This window comes from Dermacentor silvarum, chromosome 11 (assembly GCF_013339745.2).
Source record: "Dermacentor silvarum isolate Dsil-2018 chromosome 11, BIME_Dsil_1.4, whole genome shotgun sequence".
In the NCBI taxonomy this organism is placed as follows: Eukaryota; Metazoa; Arthropoda; class Arachnida; order Ixodida; family Ixodidae; genus Dermacentor; species Dermacentor silvarum.
Genome location: NC_051164.1, coordinates 110,681,336 through 110,704,247, shown reverse-complemented (window position 1 = coordinate 110,704,247; position 22,912 = coordinate 110,681,336). Strand labels below are relative to the sequence as shown.

The 22,912-nt window shown below is 45.2% G+C and overlaps 2 protein-coding genes across 2 annotated transcripts in view; one reads left to right on the top strand and one right to left on the bottom strand.

The window, feature by feature from the left end:
* LOC119433637 (sorting nexin lst-4) overlaps positions 1-18,118 on the top strand; it is a 42,277-nt gene extending 24,159 nt beyond the window's left edge. The window contains exons 9-16 of the mRNA XM_037700893.2: positions 1,280-1,410; positions 2,706-2,809; positions 6,359-6,462; positions 6,546-6,623; positions 6,701-6,777; positions 10,843-10,932; positions 12,276-12,482; positions 17,172-18,118. Of these exons, the coding sequence (XP_037556821.1) occupies positions 1,280-1,410; positions 2,706-2,809; positions 6,359-6,462; positions 6,546-6,623; positions 6,701-6,777; positions 10,843-10,932; positions 12,276-12,482; positions 17,172-17,225 (845 nt within the window). The 3' untranslated portion in view covers positions 17,226-18,118. The remainder of the gene's footprint in view (positions 1-1,279; positions 1,411-2,705; positions 2,810-6,358; positions 6,463-6,545; positions 6,624-6,700; positions 6,778-10,842; positions 10,933-12,275; positions 12,483-17,171) is intronic.
* Position 18,119: 1 nt separating this feature from the next.
* LOC119433638 (protein adenylyltransferase Fic) lies at positions 18,120-22,733 on the bottom strand. Its single transcript, XM_037700895.2, has 3 exons — positions 22,211-22,733; positions 21,183-21,403; positions 18,120-19,350 (listed from the first exon to the last, which is right to left on the bottom strand). The coding sequence occupies exons 1-3, from the start codon at positions 22,608-22,610 to the stop codon at positions 18,508-18,510; spliced, it is 1,464 nt and encodes a 487-aa protein (XP_037556823.1). The 5' UTR covers positions 22,611-22,733; the 3' UTR covers positions 18,120-18,507.
* Between the last annotated feature and the right edge of the window lie 179 nt (positions 22,734-22,912).

Below are 22,912 nucleotides of genomic sequence, written 5' to 3'. Positions count from 1 at the left end.
GGTATTATAAATAAAAAATAAATAATTAAAGCACTTGTGGCACTACACCACACTTTGTAGCTTTGAAGGGCGCTCAGTTCATGCAGACCCTGGTTGTCATACTCTATGGTTCCAGATGCTTCACTTGCTTGACGTGGATATGTAAACAACAGTGGTGCAACCCCTGACATTCAGTAAACTTATGCAGTTTCAGATGCTTCAGTCTGGTCATGCTTGGTTGAAAGGAATGTTTAGCACCATAGCAGGTGATTTGACTGTAGAGAGCCTAGGTGGCAGGAAGAACAAAGTGCAAAGTATTGACACTGGTATTAAACAGAAGTGCTCTTCCCATTGATCACACAAGATGGTGAAATACAGATGCATCTGTTATGATTGTGATTGCGGCTTAACACATGTTGTATGACTGATCTTCTGAAGAGGATGAATAAAATGGCAACAGGCACAAGAGGTTTCTTTTGTCAACGAGCTCGGGTACACTTGCACTGTTCTTTCAGTAAGATAATGTTCAGGGCCAAGAGCTGCAGAGGATGGAGTTGTCAATGCCTCTGCTGGCACTCGTTAGCCGCCCCCCGCTGAAGGCCAGGTCTTCTGTCACAGCTCTCTATGCATTTACATTTTTTCTTCATCCAGACCATGCTTGAAGAACATCATCACCGCCTTCTCTCCTCCACCATCCTGTTCAGAATAACATTCTCTGAACATACCAGAAAGAATAACTTTTTTTTTGGTATGTTCATCCTCCACACTCTTAGTATAGTGATGATAGTAACATTTCAATTGGAAAGAAAACTTTAGTAGCTTGGTTTGTTTGTTTGTAATATTTTTTATATATGCCACCTTTCATTCTACCAACAAGCTTCTCACTTGTCCTTAACTTTATGTGTAGCTCGGTTTTGTTACGAACAATCACAGGCCGACACGTTCGTTGCAAACATTCCCTTTATTACTGCACTCCACGACTATGCACCGACGCTGTCCGAATGCTGTGCCTCCGCACACACGACACGCAACACACACTGCGCCACCCGCGTCTTCCTTCCTCTCTCGCCGCCGCACTCGCGCCACCTGGTCCATGGCAACTACATGGTAAATATCCATGGTAACTACAGTCAAGCGCGCGTACGCGGCCTCCAATGGGCCTCGCCTCACTTGGAGCTTCCGGTCCACTTATGCCGCCACTCTCTCCCCACAGTTTAACTCAGATTTTGTAATGAAATTTGAGTTTTTGAAGTAGCACCTAGTGGGCAAACTTTTAGATGTGTTGGTAATGGTTGTGCAGGCCGCTACCAGGATGACTTTATTGAGCACCGGATGGCGAAGCTGCAGTTGTGGGTCAATAGAATATGCCAGCACCCTGTCATGTCACAGAGCTCGGTCTGGATGCACTTCCTCACATGCCGCGACGAGAAGGTAGGTCCTCACTTTGTGTGCAGCTTCTTTTCCAATGTTCAACTTGTGAGAGCAACTGCAAAGCAGCTACAACTAGTAATGTGAGCAGCGAGACATGTGAGGCCCTGCTCTCTAAGTAGTACTGCACTGTAACAGAAACATCCATTCTCAGAAGCCATACTAATGTAAAACTTAGTTGTAGCAAAGATATATATGTCGGACCATCAGGGCATGAAAAAGGATCTTTGAAGGTGGGAAGGAATTCTATCTGGGGTGGGTGGCAGTCATTTTGGCACACACTAGAACAACTCCTTATGCCAGCTGCTTCGCTGCGTGCACTTCTGGGGTAACAGTCTGGCTTTGTGGGGTGTGTGACCACTTGTAGTTCGAGTGCTTGCGAGGACTGTTTCCTCAATGCAATGTGCACCACACACAGCATTGTGACAATATACATAATGAGCAATTAATATAGATGGCACTTCTACAGTAATTACTGACCACAGCAAAACAGAGGGTGTCTAGACAGAATTGTGTGTTGGAAGTGTAAAAGCAACTTGAATAGTTTGTAATAGCCTAGCTATAGTGAATATGTTGCAGTTGGGAGCGCTGTTTGATTACTTGCACCCAATCTTCCAATAGACTGTCCACGGCATACTTTTAACATAGATATCTGCTCACAAGAAGTGTTTGCTGTCAGCTGAGGGAGTGCCAGCAAGGAGCATAGGATGAGGGAAAGTGCACATTACAGGGCTTCATTGCTATCACCAGGTGCTGTGCTTCCTTTCTTATTTTGTTTGTCTCTTTGCTGTATGAGTCCTTCACCTCTGCATCACCCTCACCTACCATCCATCCCTCTACCCATGCACCCTGTTGAGAAAAGTGCTCATTTCCTTGCATGACTGCACGGTCTAGGAGCAGCTGTAGAATAGCCAATATTTTGTTGCATCTCTGTGATCGTGTCTACAGTAGGGTATGGAACACCTAATTCTCTAAAACCTACTTATAAACAAATTCCTCCTGTTTAACTTGAGAAAGTGACAGGTGTATAGATTAGGTTGACAGTTACAGTATACATAATACAGTTGGCGGGCCATCATGTCACATACATGTATAGGCTGTAATTGATTACCAAGTTCTGCATTAATTCGGTTCTAGAAAAGGAAAAGCAAGTAAAAAGGAACATTATATCTAACCCTATTTTATAAGGTGGGTATGGTTCAAGCCATCTTAGGTGTATAAGAGAAGCATTGCATGCACATAAAGGAAAACTGCTGTGCCTTGACGTTTTCCCCACACGCTGACCTTCCTTGAACCAGAAATGGAAAATGGGCAAGCGGAAAGCCGAAAAGGACGAACTCATGGGGACTAATCTGTTCGCAGCCTTCCAGGTGCCACAAGTCAGCCTAGACCCACTCGCCGTGTGAGTTTTTCTTTGTGTTTTGCATTGATGAAGGCCAGTGTCTGACATTACTTTTCCCATTGCAGACAGGGCAATATTTGTGCACTGCAAATCTGACCTAGGTGGTTTGGGTCTGCATCTTGAGACGTATATGTTATCTGCATCGTCAGCTCTCTTGACCCGCCCAACCGTTGTAGCGAACTAAGCATGAAGGCAGTTACTGCTTCAATATGGTGTGAAAGCAAGTATGATGCGAATGTGTCTACTAATGGTTGAATTTTCAATGACCACACACTGCCATGTTAGAGTTGCTTTTGCTACAAGTTGTCCTAGAGCGTAAGTATTAATGCAGAAGCCGAGCCAATGATTGGAGCCTCTACAGTTTAGTGATAATGCATTATGCCCCATGGAAGTAGTCTTAATTTTATATTTGGGATCAACAGTAACTATACTCGAGGTCAACTTTTCTTGGCAGTGCTGTGAAAGCTAGGTCATGGTCTCCCCATGCACCACGAAAGAGTTCTCTAAATTTGTTAATAATTTTCTCATTTCCTTACCCTAATTTAATGCTGCTTGATTTATTATTATGCTAACAATGTTATGGGAAGTTGGCAAATAATATAGAACCATTGTGCACTTTGGAATAAAATTTCTTGCGTTTTTGAAGTATTTCTCAGACCCCACCACAATTTCTGTACAGCTGTTCTGTACAGTAAATAGGGTGCGTGCTCTCATAAAACCGAGTTGTTGAGCCTATTTGTCACCGAACACCAACAGTAAATACATGAGAACATAGTTTTCACAAAAATGACATCTAGATATGACATTTTAAATTATAAAACAAGTATTTTGCCAAATTTTATTAAACAACCAGGGCTACTCCGGAGGTACGGTGGCTAGATGGGTAGGTGTGCCGACCGAGCGTAGTTCACCACTTCTCCGCATCATGACGCAAAAGTGGCGCTGCGGACAGTAGAACGGTTCAGCGGCACGCAACAGCGGCTGCGCTGTGTAGACGAGGCTCGTGTTTGATAGTATCGCTACCTCTGCTCTAGCTTTGAAGTACGTGCTATACAATGCCATTTTGAGCAGTGTAGGCAAAGCCAGAATGGGGAATTTGTTGCTGTCGTCTAGTCAGAAGACACGATATGCTGAAGTTAATTTTCTAGCTTGGCGATTGGTCGCATTTATTGGTATAAACGCGGCGCTCCAGCCCATTGCATTAAGTACGTAGATGCATTTTTTCCATGCATAAAACAATACTGCAGTGGTTTTATACGGTACATAGAAACGTGTTTACGTGATATTTAGTGAGTTCTAATGTTTCAATTTCGAGAAATCCAGCTATTGTGTTTATTGCTGCCTCATTTACGGTATTTAAATTGTTAAGAGACGAATTGTGTTGGTAAGTGCATATGGTTTACTGTTTGGTTGCAATAAAATAAAGCAATACGTCTTGGGCTAGATTCATGAATATATTTAAAATACAATAAGCGCTCTCATAACTTGAGTCAGCAAACGCACCAACATAAATAGCCTAGCGCCAGCAAGGCCACAACGTTGGTCCACCACATCATAACATTATTCACAGCACACGCCTCCACTTCAGGTGATTCTTCTTCTCCCTGTTGCTTTCGCGCGCCATGTTATTGCCCTTGACAAGAAAGTAAAGGCGTGTAATTGAATAGAACTTCACAACATCGTTTGTGAGCTCTTTCTTGTGCCGCTTACAGCCGATCAAATTCGGGGGATTCAGCTGCAGAAAGGATGCAAAGTCGGCGATACACTGTTCCTTCGTAACTCATTTAAACTGAAGCACAGCTTGAAGGCGTCTTCGAGCGATGTAACCAGTTTTTTTAGTGCTTCGGAAGGGAACAACAGCCCTGACCTGTTGAATTCAGTAATGTCCCTGAGCAATCGGAGCACTTGGTTCTTTGCAGGAACTTCCTTGCTACATAGCCTGCTATATAGAATATCAGCCTAGAGTCACTTTTCCCTGTAGCAGCGCAGCGGTGCTCGATGTCGCAGGCGCTGAGCACCTCATGTGCGGCTTACAAATTTCCAACGTCGAGGAGCTCATGGACGTACGCTTTTCGGTGTACCGCTTGCTCATTAACGTCGCCGATACAATCTAGCCACCGTACCGATACTGAGCAAGCTACTGAGCAGCTCGGGGCGAACATTTCCGCTGTCAGACAGCGGAACAATTCCGCTGTCTTTCTCACAAATTTAGAGCCCGACTTGCAGTTTGGAGCGAAGCAGTAGGTCTCCTTGGTGGTCTTCTTTGGTGGAGCAACGCCGCCGCTAATCTCGCCGGTCATTTTTCCTAGCTGGAACATTCCACATCGCTTAGGAACTTACAAACAGTACGAGAGATGCGGAGCTCTTCACCTTTGAAACTGACAAGAACAGACGACATACAACTATTCCAATACGGGCTTTATTTTTTTTGCTCGCCGCCAGTCCGCCAGCCCCCTGTAGCAGACGACGCGCGCTGCGGAACCGTTCTACTGACCGCAGCGCCAATTTTGCGTCATGACGCGGAGAAGCGGTGAACTACACTCCAGAGGCGCCAGTCGGCACACCTACCCATCTAGCCACCGTACCGGAGGTTGTGAAAATAGGCAATGGATGGGTACACAGCATGTAAAGAAAACCGAAACTGGAACCAAAATCGGCTGCAACCTGCTGTACTACTTGGCAGAGAAACGCGATTGTGCTGAAGCTCCACTCCCCTAGCCTTCACCTCACTGCCAAGATAAGTTGTCCCCGAGCTCCAGAATTTTAAATGACATCTTCGCAGTCACATGAAAGGAAACACTATTATAGAATGACTGCATAATTTTAACCGCAGACATTTCACATTTCCATCCGTGCAGTAGCTCAATTATAATTTGTTGGTATTAAACTCAGTGCCGTCAATAGTACTCCAGTATAGAGCCCTTTCAGTTAACAGTAGCAAGTTGTAGATTATTTTTTGACAAGTCTTGTACGAAGTACCAAATAAAAGAAAAGGCAATGTTAGTTTTGCTGTTGTGATGTTGCATTGTGCAATTTCTTTAAAATAAGCACATGCTGACTCTCACCTTTCTTCAACTTTACATTTTCTGAAAACAGAAAATGCATACCTTCCAGCTGTCGCAAGTTTCTCGTAAATTTTACGAATGTATCATCATATTTAACGTTATATGTGATAAGGTTTTGCTTGTCAGTCTCCTATAGCCTTGGAAGTGTTTTGATTGTGAAAGAACACCAGAACACTTCATTAAAACAAGTTACTGAAGCAGGTGACATCGGCAACAGCATAGTCGCTGAAAAAGTCACTGTGATCTATAAACTGTGCACTGCTTGTCAGTTTGTGCTGCTTGTGAGCCGCACCTAAAGTTAAAACATTGTTGACAACCTACATATTTATCCTTACAAAAGGTGTATGCAAAAGGCAAACTTTTGAAATGCATGTAATTCCTCCTTTTGTTGTGTCCAAAGGATTTTTATTAATTTTAAGTTTTGAAGGTTGGAAAGTATGCAAGTGTAAACTGTTCGCTATTCCTTTCTTTTCTTCTAAACAAGTGAAACCAAGGTAGACACCTTTGGCAAACTCGCGCAGAAGATGGATGATGGTGTCAACCACTTGTACAAAACCTCTCAGGACCAGATCAAAAAGTGCTCAAAACGTGAGAACCTTTCATGTAGAAGCCTTTCACCCATTCTGCTTGTTGGAATTTCAACTTTCACTACCTCTGTTCTTGTGCTTCAGATTACAAGTACGAATGTGAGAAGATTGCCAGTTCTTTGAAGGAGTTGGCAAGTGCATTTGACCTGGAAAAATCGCTGCGTAAGTTCACACAGCAGACAAATATGATCTAACATTTGTGCAGTAATAAGGCCGTGACCACAGCATTTTACTCACAGCTGCAGCTCAGCTGACGGAGGCCCTCAAGCACACGGAGGAGACTTACAAGCACATCGGTTTCATGTACGAGTCCAAGGTGAGAAGCATACGCTCTCATATCACTAGATACTTTTTCTGTGTGTGCATTTAAGTCTGAGACGATTATGTGAAATTCACTTGCTCTTTTTAACAAATTCGCATCCAACAAGAAAATACCTTTGTTATATCCAATATTCATTGTAAGCATATATTTGTTACAGCCTGATGGAGGCAAGAAACATTTTAGACTTACTTTCTTATATCCAATCATTTGTACAGTCTAACCCACTTATAACAATATTCAAGTGCCACGAAAATTCCATTGTTATAACCAATAATTGTTATAACCGGGTTGCATGAAAAAAAAAAATAATAAGGGAATGGGGCACCAGCTGTTGTGAGAAAACTACAATGGCGGGGACGCCAGTGCCCCTCCCCACCACCGTCCTCCCTCCGGCTGCTGATTGTGTTGACTCGTTTAACTGTTCAACTTCCTGCGTGCTCTGATCGCGTGTAACAAGTTGCGGCTGTTGGCGTTCAATGGCGTGGCGGCGCGTCCAAATCGCGTGGCGGCGCCTCCGACTGGCATTGCTCCGACACAGCCATAAAGCAAAAACCTAAGAGAGACCCCTCAACGCCGCGCGGAGAAATAAAAAAAGAAAGAAAGAAATACCGCGGCAAAAATTTTCTCTCTCAAATGGTAAGGTCGCCGTTTCTGCGTCGCGCCGGAACACGTACGTGCCGACGTCTCAGCCAACGCTGCGGCTGCGGCACAGAGGGAAGCAACGCGGAGGCCCAGTACGGCCAACGAAACTGCCCATGTCGGCCAACGCTCGCTTCAACGGCAGAAAACTAAACTTCGGAGAGTGCGCTAAGCTGGCGCCGGGCCTGCGGGCGCGCACGGAGTCAGTCGAAGGTGAGGGAGCTACGAGAGAGTTGAGAGGGAGGGCGAGGGGAGCCACCGAAGCGGCAGGGTTGCTGAGGCCAAATGCGCTTCCCTGCCGCCCTCCTCCCTCACCTTCGACGGTCTCCACGCGTGCGCGTCGCCGTGCCGGCGCCGCCCGCTCCCTGAAGTTTCGTTCACTGACATTAATTCTCGGGATGCGAGAGAGAGACATTGTGGGTGTGAAGAGGAAGAGGCGCTATCATGCAGTGAGCGTTGGTCGGCGTGGGCAGTTTCGTGGCCCTCGCTCGCTATGTGCTTGCACACCGCGATATTTCATGACTCGCACCGTTTGTACGTATCGCTATGGTGCACAAATACGTCAAAAATAAGTCCTATTAATTCAAACAAATTTTCGGGCCCCTTCTAGTTCGAATTATCGAGATTCGGCTGTATTTTCTGCTGTTGTGTCACACCCTTCGACAGGAACAACTCCTTTTGCACACATTGCAGACCCTTGTCCGCATTTTCGTTGTATTTCATGTGAAAGAAGCTTTGTAAGGCTTCCAAGCCACCAAGCGCTTTGGCAAAGGTAGCCGGTAGGTGCAAGCCATCGTTCTCGCCGCCGTCTTCAGGCGCCTCGTCCTCCACCACCTCCGCTATGATCTCGGCGAGTCGTAGCGCTGCGCGCACGGCGTCCGCCTGTTTTCGCCACTTTGTAGTTCGCGTTGAAGCGAGGGGCGAGGTAGCGCAAAGGTCAATTGGCTCGACGCTGCTGCCGCGCTTTGACACTTCGGGCGAACAAGCAATGCAGAAGTCGCGGATGGGGGGGGGGATTGAGCACTGCAGAGAAGCCGCGTGGCGGCCATCAGCCGCTTAGTGCTTCACAAGCACATGAGAGCGGCTTTTTTGCACACCTGAATCATAATTTTTCGCTGCAGAACGTATCATACGACCGCAGTTTGCTGCAATGCTGAACGTTGCTGCCGAATAATCGTATTTTCCGGGAACGTATTAACCGGAACGTATTAGCACATTCCTCTATGGGGTTATGTTTATTTTTCGCGATTGCGAACGTAGGAGCCGGGTAATCATATTAAGCGGGAACGTATCAGCGAGGTTCTACTGTATTGTTAAAACCATTATCGTTATAAGTGGGTTCTACTCTATATCCGTATTCATTACATCAAGGTTCAGCTGTACTCACTCCAGATATGAAGTCTGATGCACGCGGAATTGTGTGGAAGTGGTTTGAGCACATGCTTGCATCACGTTTCATGAAAATTGACACTAATTTGATCTAAACTGTTGCATTGTCACATAGGCCGCAAGGCACATGTGAAGTGTTTAAAATACTGCAAGTCATCATGAAAATCTGGGGGGGTTACATCAACATGCCAACCTGCCACATGATGGTACACCCTTATTACTGCAAAGAGCAGCGGCTTTTACAACGACAAACATGTGGAGACTGTCACTTTCTCTCTGTAAATGGAGATATTGTCTTTCTGCAGTACTGCCTTCTGCCTTCTTCTGTGGTACTTACAAAAAAATTGTTTTTTAATGTTCATAACATACTAGTTGGTAATACAGTAAAACCTGAAATGTACGTTTCGAAGAAAAGAAACTTGAGAAAAAAAACATATACTAACCAAGGAAATGTTTGATCCAAAGTCACTAAAAGATTTGGCAGACTCAACTGTAATTGACATCTACGTAATGCGAAGCATTGTGGTAATCGTTGCAGCGTGAGACACCAACGCATGAGACAACACTGCCGATATGGTGGAGCCCAAGCGGCACAGGACTCGCGTTGTCATTTTTGCCGCTTTGCAAGCTCACGTTTGCGCTCCTTGAATTCGACCTTTGTCAGCAGCTTCTTAGAGCGGGGCATTTTGGCGGGTTGCTTTGACGTGCCCACTTCGCGCGAATCATTGTGGCATGAGACGCCATTGTGCGTGGTCCCTGAGCGACCCGAGACGCTCGTTGTCATTTTCCTATTGCATAGTGTTTTAATTAAGACGGCGCGGGAAACCGACAATAAAGCTGGTAGGCGATGCCAGAATATAATGCCTACAATGCTGCCAGAGCTAAACATAAGACTCGCTTCACGCGCCTGCAGCACGGAACGGCAGCGTGTTTTGGTTATCGCTTAAGAGTGCAGTATGTTTCAAATGGCACTAAGCCCCACAGGCTGTGAAACAGATAGGTGAAGATGCTTATCGCAATAGGGTTGGTGGTGATAGCTGTAAATGCGGCTTGCAACGACTAGGGAGGAGACTTGCTGGTACCGGACTAGGAAACTGAGAGCGCGCTGGCGTTTTCACATGAGACGGGCAGGCGAGTATAGTGGTGAAGCTGCAGTGGAAGGCTGCTACTGTTCCCGTGCCTTTTCTTGCTTATATGGGATCCAGTGGCCGAAAAACATATCATACGATCACAGTTTGGCGATGTACTGAATGTTGGTGCCAAAATGTCTTGTCTTCTGGGGGGAACGTATGAACCGGAAAAAAGAAGCATAATTCTATTGGGCCATTTTTTTGTGTTCTCAATTGCTGAACGTTGGTGCTGGGAAATCGCACATAATGGGATCGTATCAGCAAGGTTCTACTATATTGGCCAGCTTGAAAAGAAGTTATGTTCCTGAGCTGTTTTCCGGCCTGCAGAAGATATACATTCGTCAGCACACATCTTGAGCCTTTTATTGTGCTCGTCTTGATAGCAATAGTTTTCTTGGTCCCACTCCACCCTTGATGTGTAGCTGTTGCAGTGGCTGAATGGCTGTGGTTTCCTGCTGCTAAGCATGAGGTCACAGGGTCTATTTCTGGCCTCTGCAGACCCAAGTCCATGGAGGCGGGATAAGAGAATGGCTGTATATACCCTGATTTCTGTGTGTAATAAACAGTCCCATGAGGTCAAAGTATTCAGAACTCTCCACTATAATGCCTTTCATAGAATGTATTTCATTTCAGCGCAAAACTTAATCGGTTGTTACTGTCATAGACAAATTTTGCTGAAATGTTTCAAGTCTTTAGATTCTTCAGTGTCCAGCAATATTCTGTCAGTGTGACACAGCAGCAAGCACCCTTATATGGCTGTCTGTCCATTTCTGCAATGTTTTCTAAGCAGTTCATAAAGTGTGCTGTGACTAGGTGTAGACTGCATGACACTCTTGCTGTAGTGACACTGCTTCTTCTGCTTTTGTAGAGAATCATCTTGCTCTGTTGTTCTGTTGTGCAGCTCCAGCACTACTGGGAGTCCCTTGGAGATGTCCTGTTCATGTACAAGGGTGTCCTCGCCGTCTGGCCAGACATCGTCAGCTTCCATAAGGTCTGTCAAGGCATCATACAGTGAACTCAATCTGAATATACACGCTCCTTAAATATTTAAGTGGTGAACAAAGACTTCTCAACTCCTTCCATGCGTTGGACGAGCTGGGTTCGTCCACGGGTTTCTGGTAAACACAGCCAAGGACGAGCTCAGCTTGTCAGCAGTACTTTGCATTGTCTAGCAATGCCATGGACGAGCCTTCTTTTGTCTCAGTGCTTAGTCATTCTTTTAGTAGATGGCAGCATGCATTTCTTGGGATAGCGCAAGCAGAAGCAAATTTATTTTTTCTGTAGAGGCAAAGCTTGTTGGTAAGTTGGTAACTGGAGTTAAGAATTTGGTATATTACCACGGCACGGAAGGGGTTAAAGCTTTCACGGACAGGAATGTAAAAACATAGGACTTGAATAGTTGCTTACTATGCCTATGAAGTGGCCGCTGCGTACGCAGTACCTCCTTCCATGTAGGTTGTTTGCTACCTTTCTGCCGATTGTTTAGGATCCTTGCTCACAGTGAAGGTGCAGTGGTGAAAAAAGCAAAAGAAAAGGCATATGCCTCTGTTCATTACTGTGGACTTCTGCCCTGTCACTGGCAATGTAGAAATTTTGGCAAACACTGTTGTGGTTTGGTTTCAGATGAAGTCCAGAGCATACAAGCATACAATATTTGATAGTGCATTGAAAGTTTTAAGAAATTGGCATCGTTCTTTTTTTTTTCTTTTTGTTTTCATCCCATCATTTAATTATTTGTGCACTTGTGCAGCTCTTGTTTAACTAAATACCAGTCCTTCAGAACAGTGCTGGTTAACAAGCAACAAAGCTTTTGAATGTGCTCTTGTAGAGGAGTACTAGGGCTAATGTAGTTTACAAACATTTGCAGGCATCCTGGCATGATTCAGTGCACCTTCATTGCTCGATGTTGTGTATATAGAAATTTGTATCACTGTACACACATGGCAGATTTTTTGTCTGCCTCGGTGGTGTACCTTCTGTCATACTTTGAAGGTGTCATTCAGCATTCATATGGTATCCTTTTCAGAATACCAGTGAAGATAGACAGAGATGACTCGGGGAATATCGTACTCCACATAAAAATGTTTATGAGCCACAATACTTGGCTCTGTTTAACTGATTTATGCAAAAGAACAACTTGATTTTCCAGTATTGAAGGTCTTTGGTTTCTTCGTGAAGATTGCTTGCAACATGTGGAACCTTATTTTATCTGTGAGCATGAGATCTTCAAGGTGTTAAGCATGCTGGCAGCTGCAGTTAAAATGGTGAATTATGAGGTGGCTAACCAGTATGCCTGACCGTGGACTGACAAACTGCCTCTCTGTGTCTGTGCAGTCGTTCCTGAGCAAGCACAAGGAGTATCAAAAGATGCGCGACGAGGTGAAGCTGTCACAAGAGGACCTCGAAGGGATCCGGCAGCGCATGGATGTTGTCTCATATGCCGTGATGGCCGAAGTGAGCCACTTCCAGAGGCAGAAGGTGCATGACTTCAATGCTGCCATGCACGATTTCCTGGGCGGTCAGATCAGCTTCTATGAAGAGGTATGTGCTGCCAGTAAGATGCTGTGGTGTCATCTTTGTTACTAGCCTTACTGAAGGTATTCAGAACATCGCAAGCACGCTCCTTCACATTGCTTAATGCCATAAGTTAAATGTGAACTCGGCTTTTTAGGATGTTGGCTGGGCACCGTATTTTCCGTTGCACTACTTTCTGCAACTTATCTAGCCTGCAGAATTTTCAATCGGTAGAATCTCAATGCTACTGTAATGGTTAACATTTAGAAATCAATACAGTGGAACCTTGATTATATGTCCTCCGGCCATGCGACGACCTGCATTTTACGACGAATTGGTTTGGTCCCAGCAGGACCCGCATAGAAATAATGTATCAAAAATCTCGATTTTATGATGCAATATTACACCGACCCTGCTTGAGACCGTTCGAGAGAGAGAGAGGGGGGGAAAGGAGGGGAAAAAGAAAAAAAACAACTAAGCAGACGCAGGCTGGCACGTGAGCACACTGCAACTGGCTGTTGCGGGTGTGCAATACTGTATTACCCGAACGTAACCCTACCGCGATTGTAACGCGAGATGAACGGAAAAAGAAATGGTACCTTTATTCAAGGAATTGCAGTTTGGAAACTAGTTCACTCATCGTCGTGGAGCTTTTCTTGGGCGATCACTTAAGTAGATATTTCAATTTTGCGAAATTTCGCCTGACTCTGCACTGTTCTAAGCTTGCTATCAGCACCAAGAGAGCTGTCTGGGCCATATACTTCGAGAAGTTCGGTGCCGGCACGAGCCTAGTCTCGCAAAGCGAAACCATCTCCAAATGTGATCGCCCGAGATCGAATCAAGTCATCTTCCGTACCATCGAGCTTGTTTGAGATTTAAGTTGTACTTCTTAAAAGACTGCACAACCATTTCATTCAGGGTCCGCACCAGGCAACTTCAAGTTCAACAAAGCCTTTCCCACTGGCCTCACACTTTGAAAGAGAGGGCCTGTTGTGGTCCCGCCATCCGCAAATCGTCCACACCGAGCCGCAGCGAAATTTCCCAGCTTGGCCACCAAAATTGCTCGTCTCTCGAAGCGGCTGTCATACCAAATGCGCTGCGTCGCCATAACATCGCGAATGAATGGAGTTGATCTGCAAAAGGCCAAAAGTCGTAGCTTATTGCAGCATCGTAACCAGTCGCAAGCACAGCGAAAGTGGCTTCGATTCCAACCGAAAACAAGTTCTGACTTTGGCCAAGTTGTCTATAGATTGGATCGAGACGTTAAGTTACAGGTTCCCAATGTAACGCTAAAAATTGCGGGATTTAGTACAGTTAAACCTGCTTATAACGAACCTCCATATAATGAATTCCTGGATATAACAAAGTTTTTCTATTCCCCGCCATCACTCCATAGAAGCACATGTATTTGAGACCTCTATGTAACGAAGTGGCAGCGGGAGACCCCCTCGAAATAACGAATTTTCCCCGCCGACAACCTAGAGATTTTGCCACAAATTTTGTCATTCTTGCGCGAGCAGCAATCGGAAGCACCTTCTCCGCCGCAACGGAATGTGAAGCGAGCGCACGTGTGCGAGGCGGGCCAGCATCCCTCGACCCGGCGATCTTGCCGTCGTTGGCGTGACCTTTCCCCCTCCATTCATTCAAACCTGATCCTGCCGCTTGCTGCAGCTGGCTTAGCCCGCCAAGCCGGCACTCTCATTTTCCAGTTGATGTTGCCGACACGAATGGCAGACGCTGTGACACATCACACTCGATGAGCGCGGACACGCGCTGTCAAACGCTGGCGGCGTGTGGAAGCGCCGCTGCAGAAGCGAGCGAAGTGACCTTCGTGCTGTTGTCTATCGCTTCAACGCAAACTGAGCGCAGAGAACACACAGCACGCACAAAGCTACGAGCCGCCGACGCACCTACACTGCCTAGACTCTGCCCCAACGCAGATCGCTTTCAAGATACGGCCCGCGCGACCGCGCGCCGCCGCGCAGTACGCAGTTGATGCCAGAGTACAGTACAACGCCGCCCGCTTTCCCTCCCCCCTCACCGGTGCCTCGAGCGCAACGAAAGAAGGCGCGCTTCCTTCCTGCTTTTCTTTGGTGCGCGCGCGAGATTTAGACGCGGTCGTCGGCTCCCCTCGCACGTAAAGCATACGGCACGCGGCGACTGCGTTATTGCCCTTGGACTTTATACGGAACATCTATGAGCGAAAACCAATTTTAGGGCCACAACGCGCCATAGGCACCATCTTTAGATACCAAATACGGATCTCAAGGGCCATACTTTTGCTGGCGGAAACCGAAAATACGTCATAGTTGTCGCCCCCGGCACTTTGGGCGGCCAATGCCATCGTCAAGCCACCAAGCCAAGCAACATGAAAAGCCAAAATGGCCGCTCGGGCCGGCGCAGCGTGGTAGTTCGCAACATATGATGTGGGAACGGTCCCACAGTTGCGACGCAACAGCGGGGGGGTTACCAATTCATTGGGTTCTATGGGAGCTGTGCTGGGACCGGCCGAAAACGACGTAACAGCCGGGAAAACGCAGCACCCTGGAATGTAACAGCGGGGTTCTACTGTAACGCTATACAACGCTATGACGCCATCGTGACGCTTGCTCTTCGTTTCCGATGCCTCGTGCTTGTGCGAAACGACACGCGTCCACGCATCCGGTACCTGGTGTGACATTCCGAGGATGAGTGCTTCGACGAAAACGGAAAACGGGTGCGCGTTACAATTGAGGGCGCGTTAGAATCGAGTAAATACGGTAAACGTTTATTTTTCGAATTTTCGTGCCGAACCTGCATATAACGAAATCCTCTTTATAACGAAGTTTTTCGGGAATTTGTCAATTTCGTTATATCCATGTTTAACTGTATTAACTAAATCTAAATTGTCTCACTTTGGATTATGTACATTATGTACATGAATACACAGATGAACAAGAATATTGAACCTGCTTTCAATGGCTTTTGCTGTAAAGTTTTCAAAAAAATATGCATAAGACTCAAATGACCTAGTGTAAGAAAATGTAAAATTACCTCATTAACTTGTGACAAAGTGGTGAAAATTGTCAGATGGTGATTAAAATTATTAGAATGTATGTAACAGAAATTTTATTTTGGTAATGGTACTACTAAATGTGAAATTGTTGGTGCTGATGTGGTGTCGGGCATTGGTTAGCTAACTAGTGTCATAACTGAAATTGGTTCGAAGCATTGCAAAATAAACTTAAATATTAATATAAAGCATTTCATCCAATTCTACTGGATGAATTAACAATGGAATGATAGTTTGACCTGCACACATAAAGGCATTGTGGCTTGCAAAAACTGGCATGATTCTGCACAAGCTCAATAGCTGAGTAAGGCCTGTGGCCTTTTGAAATGCACAGCGATGATATAGCAACATATGTACTTTTTCTTCTCTGGCACATCACTCGTATTACAAGTTGACCATGTAAATGTTGTGCCAACCGTGCCTAACTTGGTGTCATGGTTTGTGGTCATCGATCAATGATCTGGCATGATAGCAGGCAACAGTACTTATCATACCATAAATTTTAGTCTTTTTACAGTGCTCTTGTCACAGTTAATGTAGACAGACTGAATTTAGCATGCAAATGCAGCGTCTTTGTGTACTGCCATTCTAAAGAGTTCACTGCACTGTGTTATGTGACAACAAACACTTTATATATTGCTGTGACCAGGATAACCATGCGGACTATGACATAATTTTGTTATCTGGTATGCTAACGATATTTCCTTTTATATTTTTGTACAGAGTTAGGACACTGTTCACATTTCAAAGAACCTTTAACTATACACCTATAGTAATGCCGAATAGAGCATTTAAATGTGGAAGCGGCATGAATTGAAATGTATTGAGTATTTGCCATATGCGCGGGCAGCTTAATACAATTTAAAGATGTTGTATTATGCAACATGATACTGCTAGAGAAAGGTCCTACTTTTTTGCATTTGTTATCGAATTTCAACGTACTATTTGCTCTTCACATTGGCTATATTGCTCTCACAAAGAGTGAATATGAACAAAACATTCTAAAATAGTTGCAAGACATTGTTGTAAGTGAATTTTGCATACAGCTGTTCAAACTAAATTATGGGAAGTAGCACAGAAGGAAGGAAAAATTAAATTTCAGTGGTAATAAAACATTGTGGAACGCTTAAAATCTGGGTGGATAGCTGCATTGTGTGGCCTAATCATGAGTCCCCCATGTGCAGTATGTATCAAAATTGCAAGTGCATTAGTGCACTTGCCGCAGTTGTGCAATACCAACAGCACACCATCATTTCGTTTTAGTTGAATGTTAGTGCAGCTGTTTCTGTGCTCATTTGTCATTACTTTCACAGCACCGCCTGTGCTTCTGAGCTTATTGATGACAAATGCACTGGGTCCAATGCCATCTGTGTTAAGGGCATTTTATACGCTATAATATTACACATGTTGGCGAGACCAGGCAGATAGCGTGAATTACTCTTTTTTTTTTTAGGTAAGCAAGCTTCTACTGCATTGGCTTATTAGTCTATTCTTTACTGTCGGCGGCATAATTGCAATGTTCCAACATAATGGTAAAGCAAGGAAACTTGCTGATAAGTGCATCTGCATATCATTACGTGAAGTTAAGTATTCTTATTCGATTCATGTTGGAAAGTTTTGATATTCACACATCCCTAGTTAAGCTGTGTCTGTTCTCTTTCCAGATCGTAAAGAACCTCAAAGAAGCTCAAAGCAGGTACATTATGGCACCGCAGTAGTAGTGAGCGATGCAGTCCATTATGCAGCAGTCTTCCTTCGCCAGCCAGCACCGGATGCGCCTTGCAAAAGCAATGTGTGCAGGCCCGCATCTGGCATCCAAATTGAGGTACCATGACCAGTGCTAGCGTAGCCAGCTGTCAATGGTGTACCTCTGAAGTTGTAACTCTACCCCCTCCCTTGTACATGTCAGTTTAGCTTTTCAGCAAGACGTGATATTGAGAGAGCACTACTTTCATGGTGGAGGTGTGAATGCCTTTGCTGCCAGTGTCTAAAGACTGATTCCTTGCGTGTGTGCCACAACCACTGTGGCTGTCCTCAAAATCAAATCTTTCAATTTTCATGGATGTGAGCACATTGACCGTATGTCTGTGCAGCTTTTTGTTTTTTTACCTGCATCGTTGAGATATTCACAGGAAAATTGTGTGTATCACACGCTGCCCGTGTGCATCTGTGAGAAAAAACATATTAGCTATGTTGTCAATCAAGGGGGCTTGATGGTTGTTTTTAAGCTGTTTTCCACTGAGATGTTTAGATCTAGCCACACTTTTATAAGGGCGTTTTTTGAGATATTTGTCCAGTTAGGCTTGTCCCTAACAAAGCTGTTTTATTAAGCCTATGTGGCTGCAAATAACAGGTTAGTTGCATAATCTAAGTGCAACCTGTCTGTCTGAGAGTAGTTTTATACGACTTGTAGCTCTTGTGTGACATGGTACATAGCTGGATGCTTGACACAGAGTGCTAGAGCATGCCTGTTGCACATTTGAGATGATAGGAAGCAGATGTATCTTTCTTCTGTTGAGTACCACAAGACTGTATCCTTCTACACATTCTGTATTGCTCTGCTAGTTATAAACATTGTTTTGAAATAAAAGAAATGTTTGTGCACAAAGTACTTAACGAGTGCATTGAAGCATTTATTTTTAAAACAATACTGAGAGCATAATCTCGAAATAATTTCTTGCCGTTTGTACATATTTGCACATAAACCTCCAACAAAGGTGTCGTGTAACAAGCACATAAATACATAAATAGCACAATAAACAGTATCTACAATTGTTCATGCTGGAAGGCACTGCTGACCACACCTATTTCAGCATCATGATTAATTCGTCAAATTGTCACGAATTTGCAGAACGTCACTTGTAGCTATGCCCTTGTGGTTGCAGCACACCAACGGACAAATGACATTGGGCCTGCACGGGCACTCATTTGTTGACCATGGTTTTGTCAGCCAGCATTCTTTGGCTTGCACCCTATCAACGTCTTTGTATATAACACAGTTTAGCTTACAAATGCCACTTCACCCTCGTTACTGTCTTGGCTAGTCAATGCTCTCTGGTGCTTGGCATACTCGGTTGCATACAGGTAAACGTCTAATGTCCGTTCTGTGCACTCTGCAATGAAGCGGACAAACGGTCTGACATCACCCTCATTACCTAGCTGCAGGTACTCATAGTAGAGAGCACGGTCTTGCTTGCGCACAATCACCGGAGGGTAGCCAACACGCATCAGGAGTAAGTTCATCAGCAGTCGTGCTGTCCTGCCATTGCCGTCAACAAAAGGGTGAATGAAGACCAGCTTGTAGTGAGCGAGTGCTGCATACTTGACTGGGTGCAGCCTGAGTGCTGCCTCAGAGTTGAGCCAGTCCACAAAGTCCTCCATGAGGTCCCTAACCAACGAAGCTTTTGGCGGCGTGTGTTCGCCCACAAACACCTGCGTCCTCCGAAAGGTTCCAGCATCTACAGGGTCAACGTGACCTAGGATACGGCGGTGCATGGCCAAGATGTCCGAGACCGTGAGCAGTGCCTTGTTGACCAGAGTGTTGTTGACAAACTTGAGTGCAGCATCCAAGCCCAGGATCTCGTTGTGCTCCATGATGCTCTTGCCTGGCACAGCTGTGCGTGTCTCGACGACCATGCGTGTCTCTGCAAGTGTCATGGTGTTACCTTCAATGGCCACTGTGTGGTGTATGTGCTGAAAGTAGGCCTCCTTCTTCATGCGCTTGAGGGACGGGTCACCCTCCGGGATCTGGATAAGGAACAGCCGTTTCTTGTCTATGCGTGTCAGTTGCTTCTCATCCAGCTTTTCCACCACAGGCAGTGTGCGCTGACGGTTCACCAGTGCCTGTAATGTAAACATGTCCTTGCGTTTAACCTTTTCGTTTGAGAATGCTGCACACATAAGGGCATCATTAGAAGTTGCAAGCTCAAGTGTTGCAGAAAAAAAGGCAACTAGGTATACAATTGAAATACACAGCTTCACTGAAAAGTTGTACGCCAGTGAACCTTGCAGCGCTCGTCCTGTGTTGTCTTTCTTATCCTGGCTTTACTTCACGCAGCTTTTTAGTTATTAATTAGTACCAACGAGCTCAAGTTTGGACACTCGTAACCTTGCAGTACTTACTGATAGGTCACTAAAGAAAAAATACAAAGTCAGACAGTTAAATTGCACTTATGATATAGAACAAACATTCACCAACAGCCGAAGCATTGTACCACCCAGAAATTCTTGCACCAACTACTTCTCACACTATGGTGTATAGGGCAGTGAGTCATGGCTCACTCTACAATGACGGTCCGGGGTGCTTGAGTACTCTGGTCTATTGCAGTGTCACTTGTCGCTAAAGCCTGGAATCATTGCTGGCAAACGCTTCATAAGGGTGCAACACAAGGTCTCTGGGATTAAAAGTTGTCGCGGAGGTCATGCATGTCCGTGCAAAGCTTGCTGATTGCGTGCTGCAGTTTTTCCTGCAGTGTTCGCACATTTTTTATGTGCATAGCAATGCTGGGATTGTGAGGTTCTTTTTATTTATATATTAAAATTATTTTCTTTCATTGCATTGTGGTTCCTGCACAATGATTAGGACAACTCCGGGCTTCTTCAGATTGGACACATTGGCTGTATTCTTGCCCTTCGACGCCTTTTTGTTGAACGAAATGTCTGAACGATAGTGGCAGCATTCATCACAGAGCATTATTTTTTTTTTCTTCAACAAAACCTGGTGATTGCTTTTCTGGCTAATGCAGCATGATAGGATTCCCAAGCAACCTACATGGCACAATGCAGGTGCTTTTCCTTTCACGCTTCTCATCCTCATGTGTCCGGAAATACTTCGATAAAAAAGACATATGCATACATACTGAACGAAACGAGCAGACGAGTGTTTGTCTTCTGCAACCGAAACACTGAGAAAACAATCAAGAACACAGCATGATCTGTGATTGGAAACATGCAAGCTTAGACGGCATTATCAATGTATTCTAACAGTTTGTCTATTTATTTTTGCAAATTATATTAATTTCAATTTTGTTTTGAGAGCGTTTAGTTTATTAGGACGGAAAGTTTCAATAAATATATTTAAATTTTGCTAGGCACGCTGGTCGATCGCAGCGTAGTCGGGTGGCATCGTCGCAGCAGCGACCACTGTCCACGACAGATCGTGGCAAGATATTCCTGAGGCAATTAGTGTAAATAAAAGAGAATGAAAACTGGCAACGAAAGAAGAAATATGGTGCGACATTTTTGACGAGACATCGACACTGCAGTCTTGGAATGTTTGCCCTTCATTTTCTCCACTAGTAAGGACTTTTTTTGCCAGTGAACAAATGTGCAAAGTTTTGAATGAGCAATTGACCTTTAGGTCAATTGTTTTCCTTTGGTGTCCCATAATGCAAATGCTGATGCACTTAATGATCTGCCCTTGCTTTGCTTCACCCTGCAACATTCAGACACTGATCTCACAGGTACAAACTATAAATCGCACATCCCTATGTTGAAGTGCCAGCTCTAAGTGTGACAAACTGCTTGAGGATGATGCTTTCAACCATGTGAAGCAGCTGCTGAAGCTAGATGAAGCATGGGAAAAACTGGGCAATATACCCTTCCTCAGGGCATCAAGGTTGTGAAAGTCTACGCTCTCGCTATACAATGAATGAGAATAAGCACAGGATGGATACCTGCGAGTGGTCTGGTTTGGCAACTAGGGCACGGCTGTACATGTGGTCAGCCTTGATGAAGTCCTGCTTGTGGTTCTCGAGGAACTGTCCGTACTCCGTGAGTATGTCTGGATGGCTGGGACTAAGGATGAGTGCATGCTGGAACAGCTTGAGTGCCTTCTCGTACTTGTTCAGCGCCACCATGTGCAGTGCTGCCCGCAATGATGTCAGGGCTTCCACATCTGCAAGTACAGAAAGGCAACAATGTTGAGCCCCAGTATCCTGCACTGAGACGTGGGCTGTTGAAACCGAAACGTCAGGAGTGACAATTTACATGCAGCTTCAGAAATAGTTTATGCAGTTGTCTCTAGCAACATCTTGGAATTTCTCTTTGGACTACTGGAAAACATTATCAAACACTGTTTACCGCGTAACTATTAACATTACCTCAAAAAGAGCTAGCGCTTCTCTTTTGATGAGGCTCCAGTTCGTCGGGGCTTTTAGCGACCAGTGCTGGCGGCAAAGTAAATGAAGCGCGCGCGGAGGTGATCACTCGGTCCACTGGAAACACTTGTCAAGTGTATTACTCGACGTTAATTGACGAAAATGGAGCTAAACCTCGGTAAGAGTTTCTAGCTTTCTAAACTGCTATTGAAACCAGGTTTTGCACTAGCACGATTAAATTTTTTTTCGTTTGTATGGCGCGATGCGCAACGATTCTTTCCTGTTGCATAGCGCATCTTTGGGCTCGCTGCACATGCGGCTTCACGGCATTTAAATCAAGTGCAGCAAATGGTTCATCGGCACCGTGCGCTGTACAGACAGCACTATGCGCAGCGCTTTAGCAAAGCGAGTTTTGAACTCCCCAAAACGTTAACCATTCTGAATGACGCACGCAACTGGGAGCTACTTCCCACTTGCGTGATGCGGAAACTTTATGGGAGAGGAGGTGGCGAAGCCGAGTGCGAACAGCTGGCGAATACCTTAACGGCGCGTACGAACGACAGGTTGATGGGGCAGCAATGACAAATTACTACAGGAAGAACTACCGTTTCTGCCATTGTCGTCATTCCTCTTCCGTGTGGGAAGGTGATTGTAGACGTCAACGATCTCCTCTTCGGTCACCTCGAGATCGTTGCTGTCCGGCAGGAAATTGGGCAGCGTGCGCGTGTGCTGCTTGTCTGCTAACTCCGTGCTCTTGTAAGGCGTCAGCTCCAACTTGGATGCAGCCTGTCGCGGCCGCTTCAGGTTCCACACGGACGGAGTCCAGACTAGAGCCAAGCTCACGAGCAGCACAACGATGCCGACGATCATGAACGATGCGCTGAAACTTGCCACGTACTTGTGGGATCGTAAATCCTGGAACAGCATCGACATGATCCAGTGATGCGTTGACATCATCATGTTCTCGAACTTCATGTACAACCAAAGGAGCACGTTGTAATTCATTCTACAGGTGACAATCGGCGCTCTTTACGGTACATCGCATACGCTGGAACACCGGGCATTACAGCAACGCAAAAATACACATCAGCCTTACGGGCGCGTTGCTAAGGCACAGAAAGGGCGCAGAGAGCAGTTGGCTCTAAGTGACGCTCTTGCCTTATACATAACAATTTTTAAATGTACACTTTCAGGCTGTCAGAGTTACAAATCAATTTCACATATGTAATAGCAGTATAAATAAAATATTATAATGCAATAAATAAATATTTGCGGTTTGCACAAGATCTGTTAAGACAAAAATACGC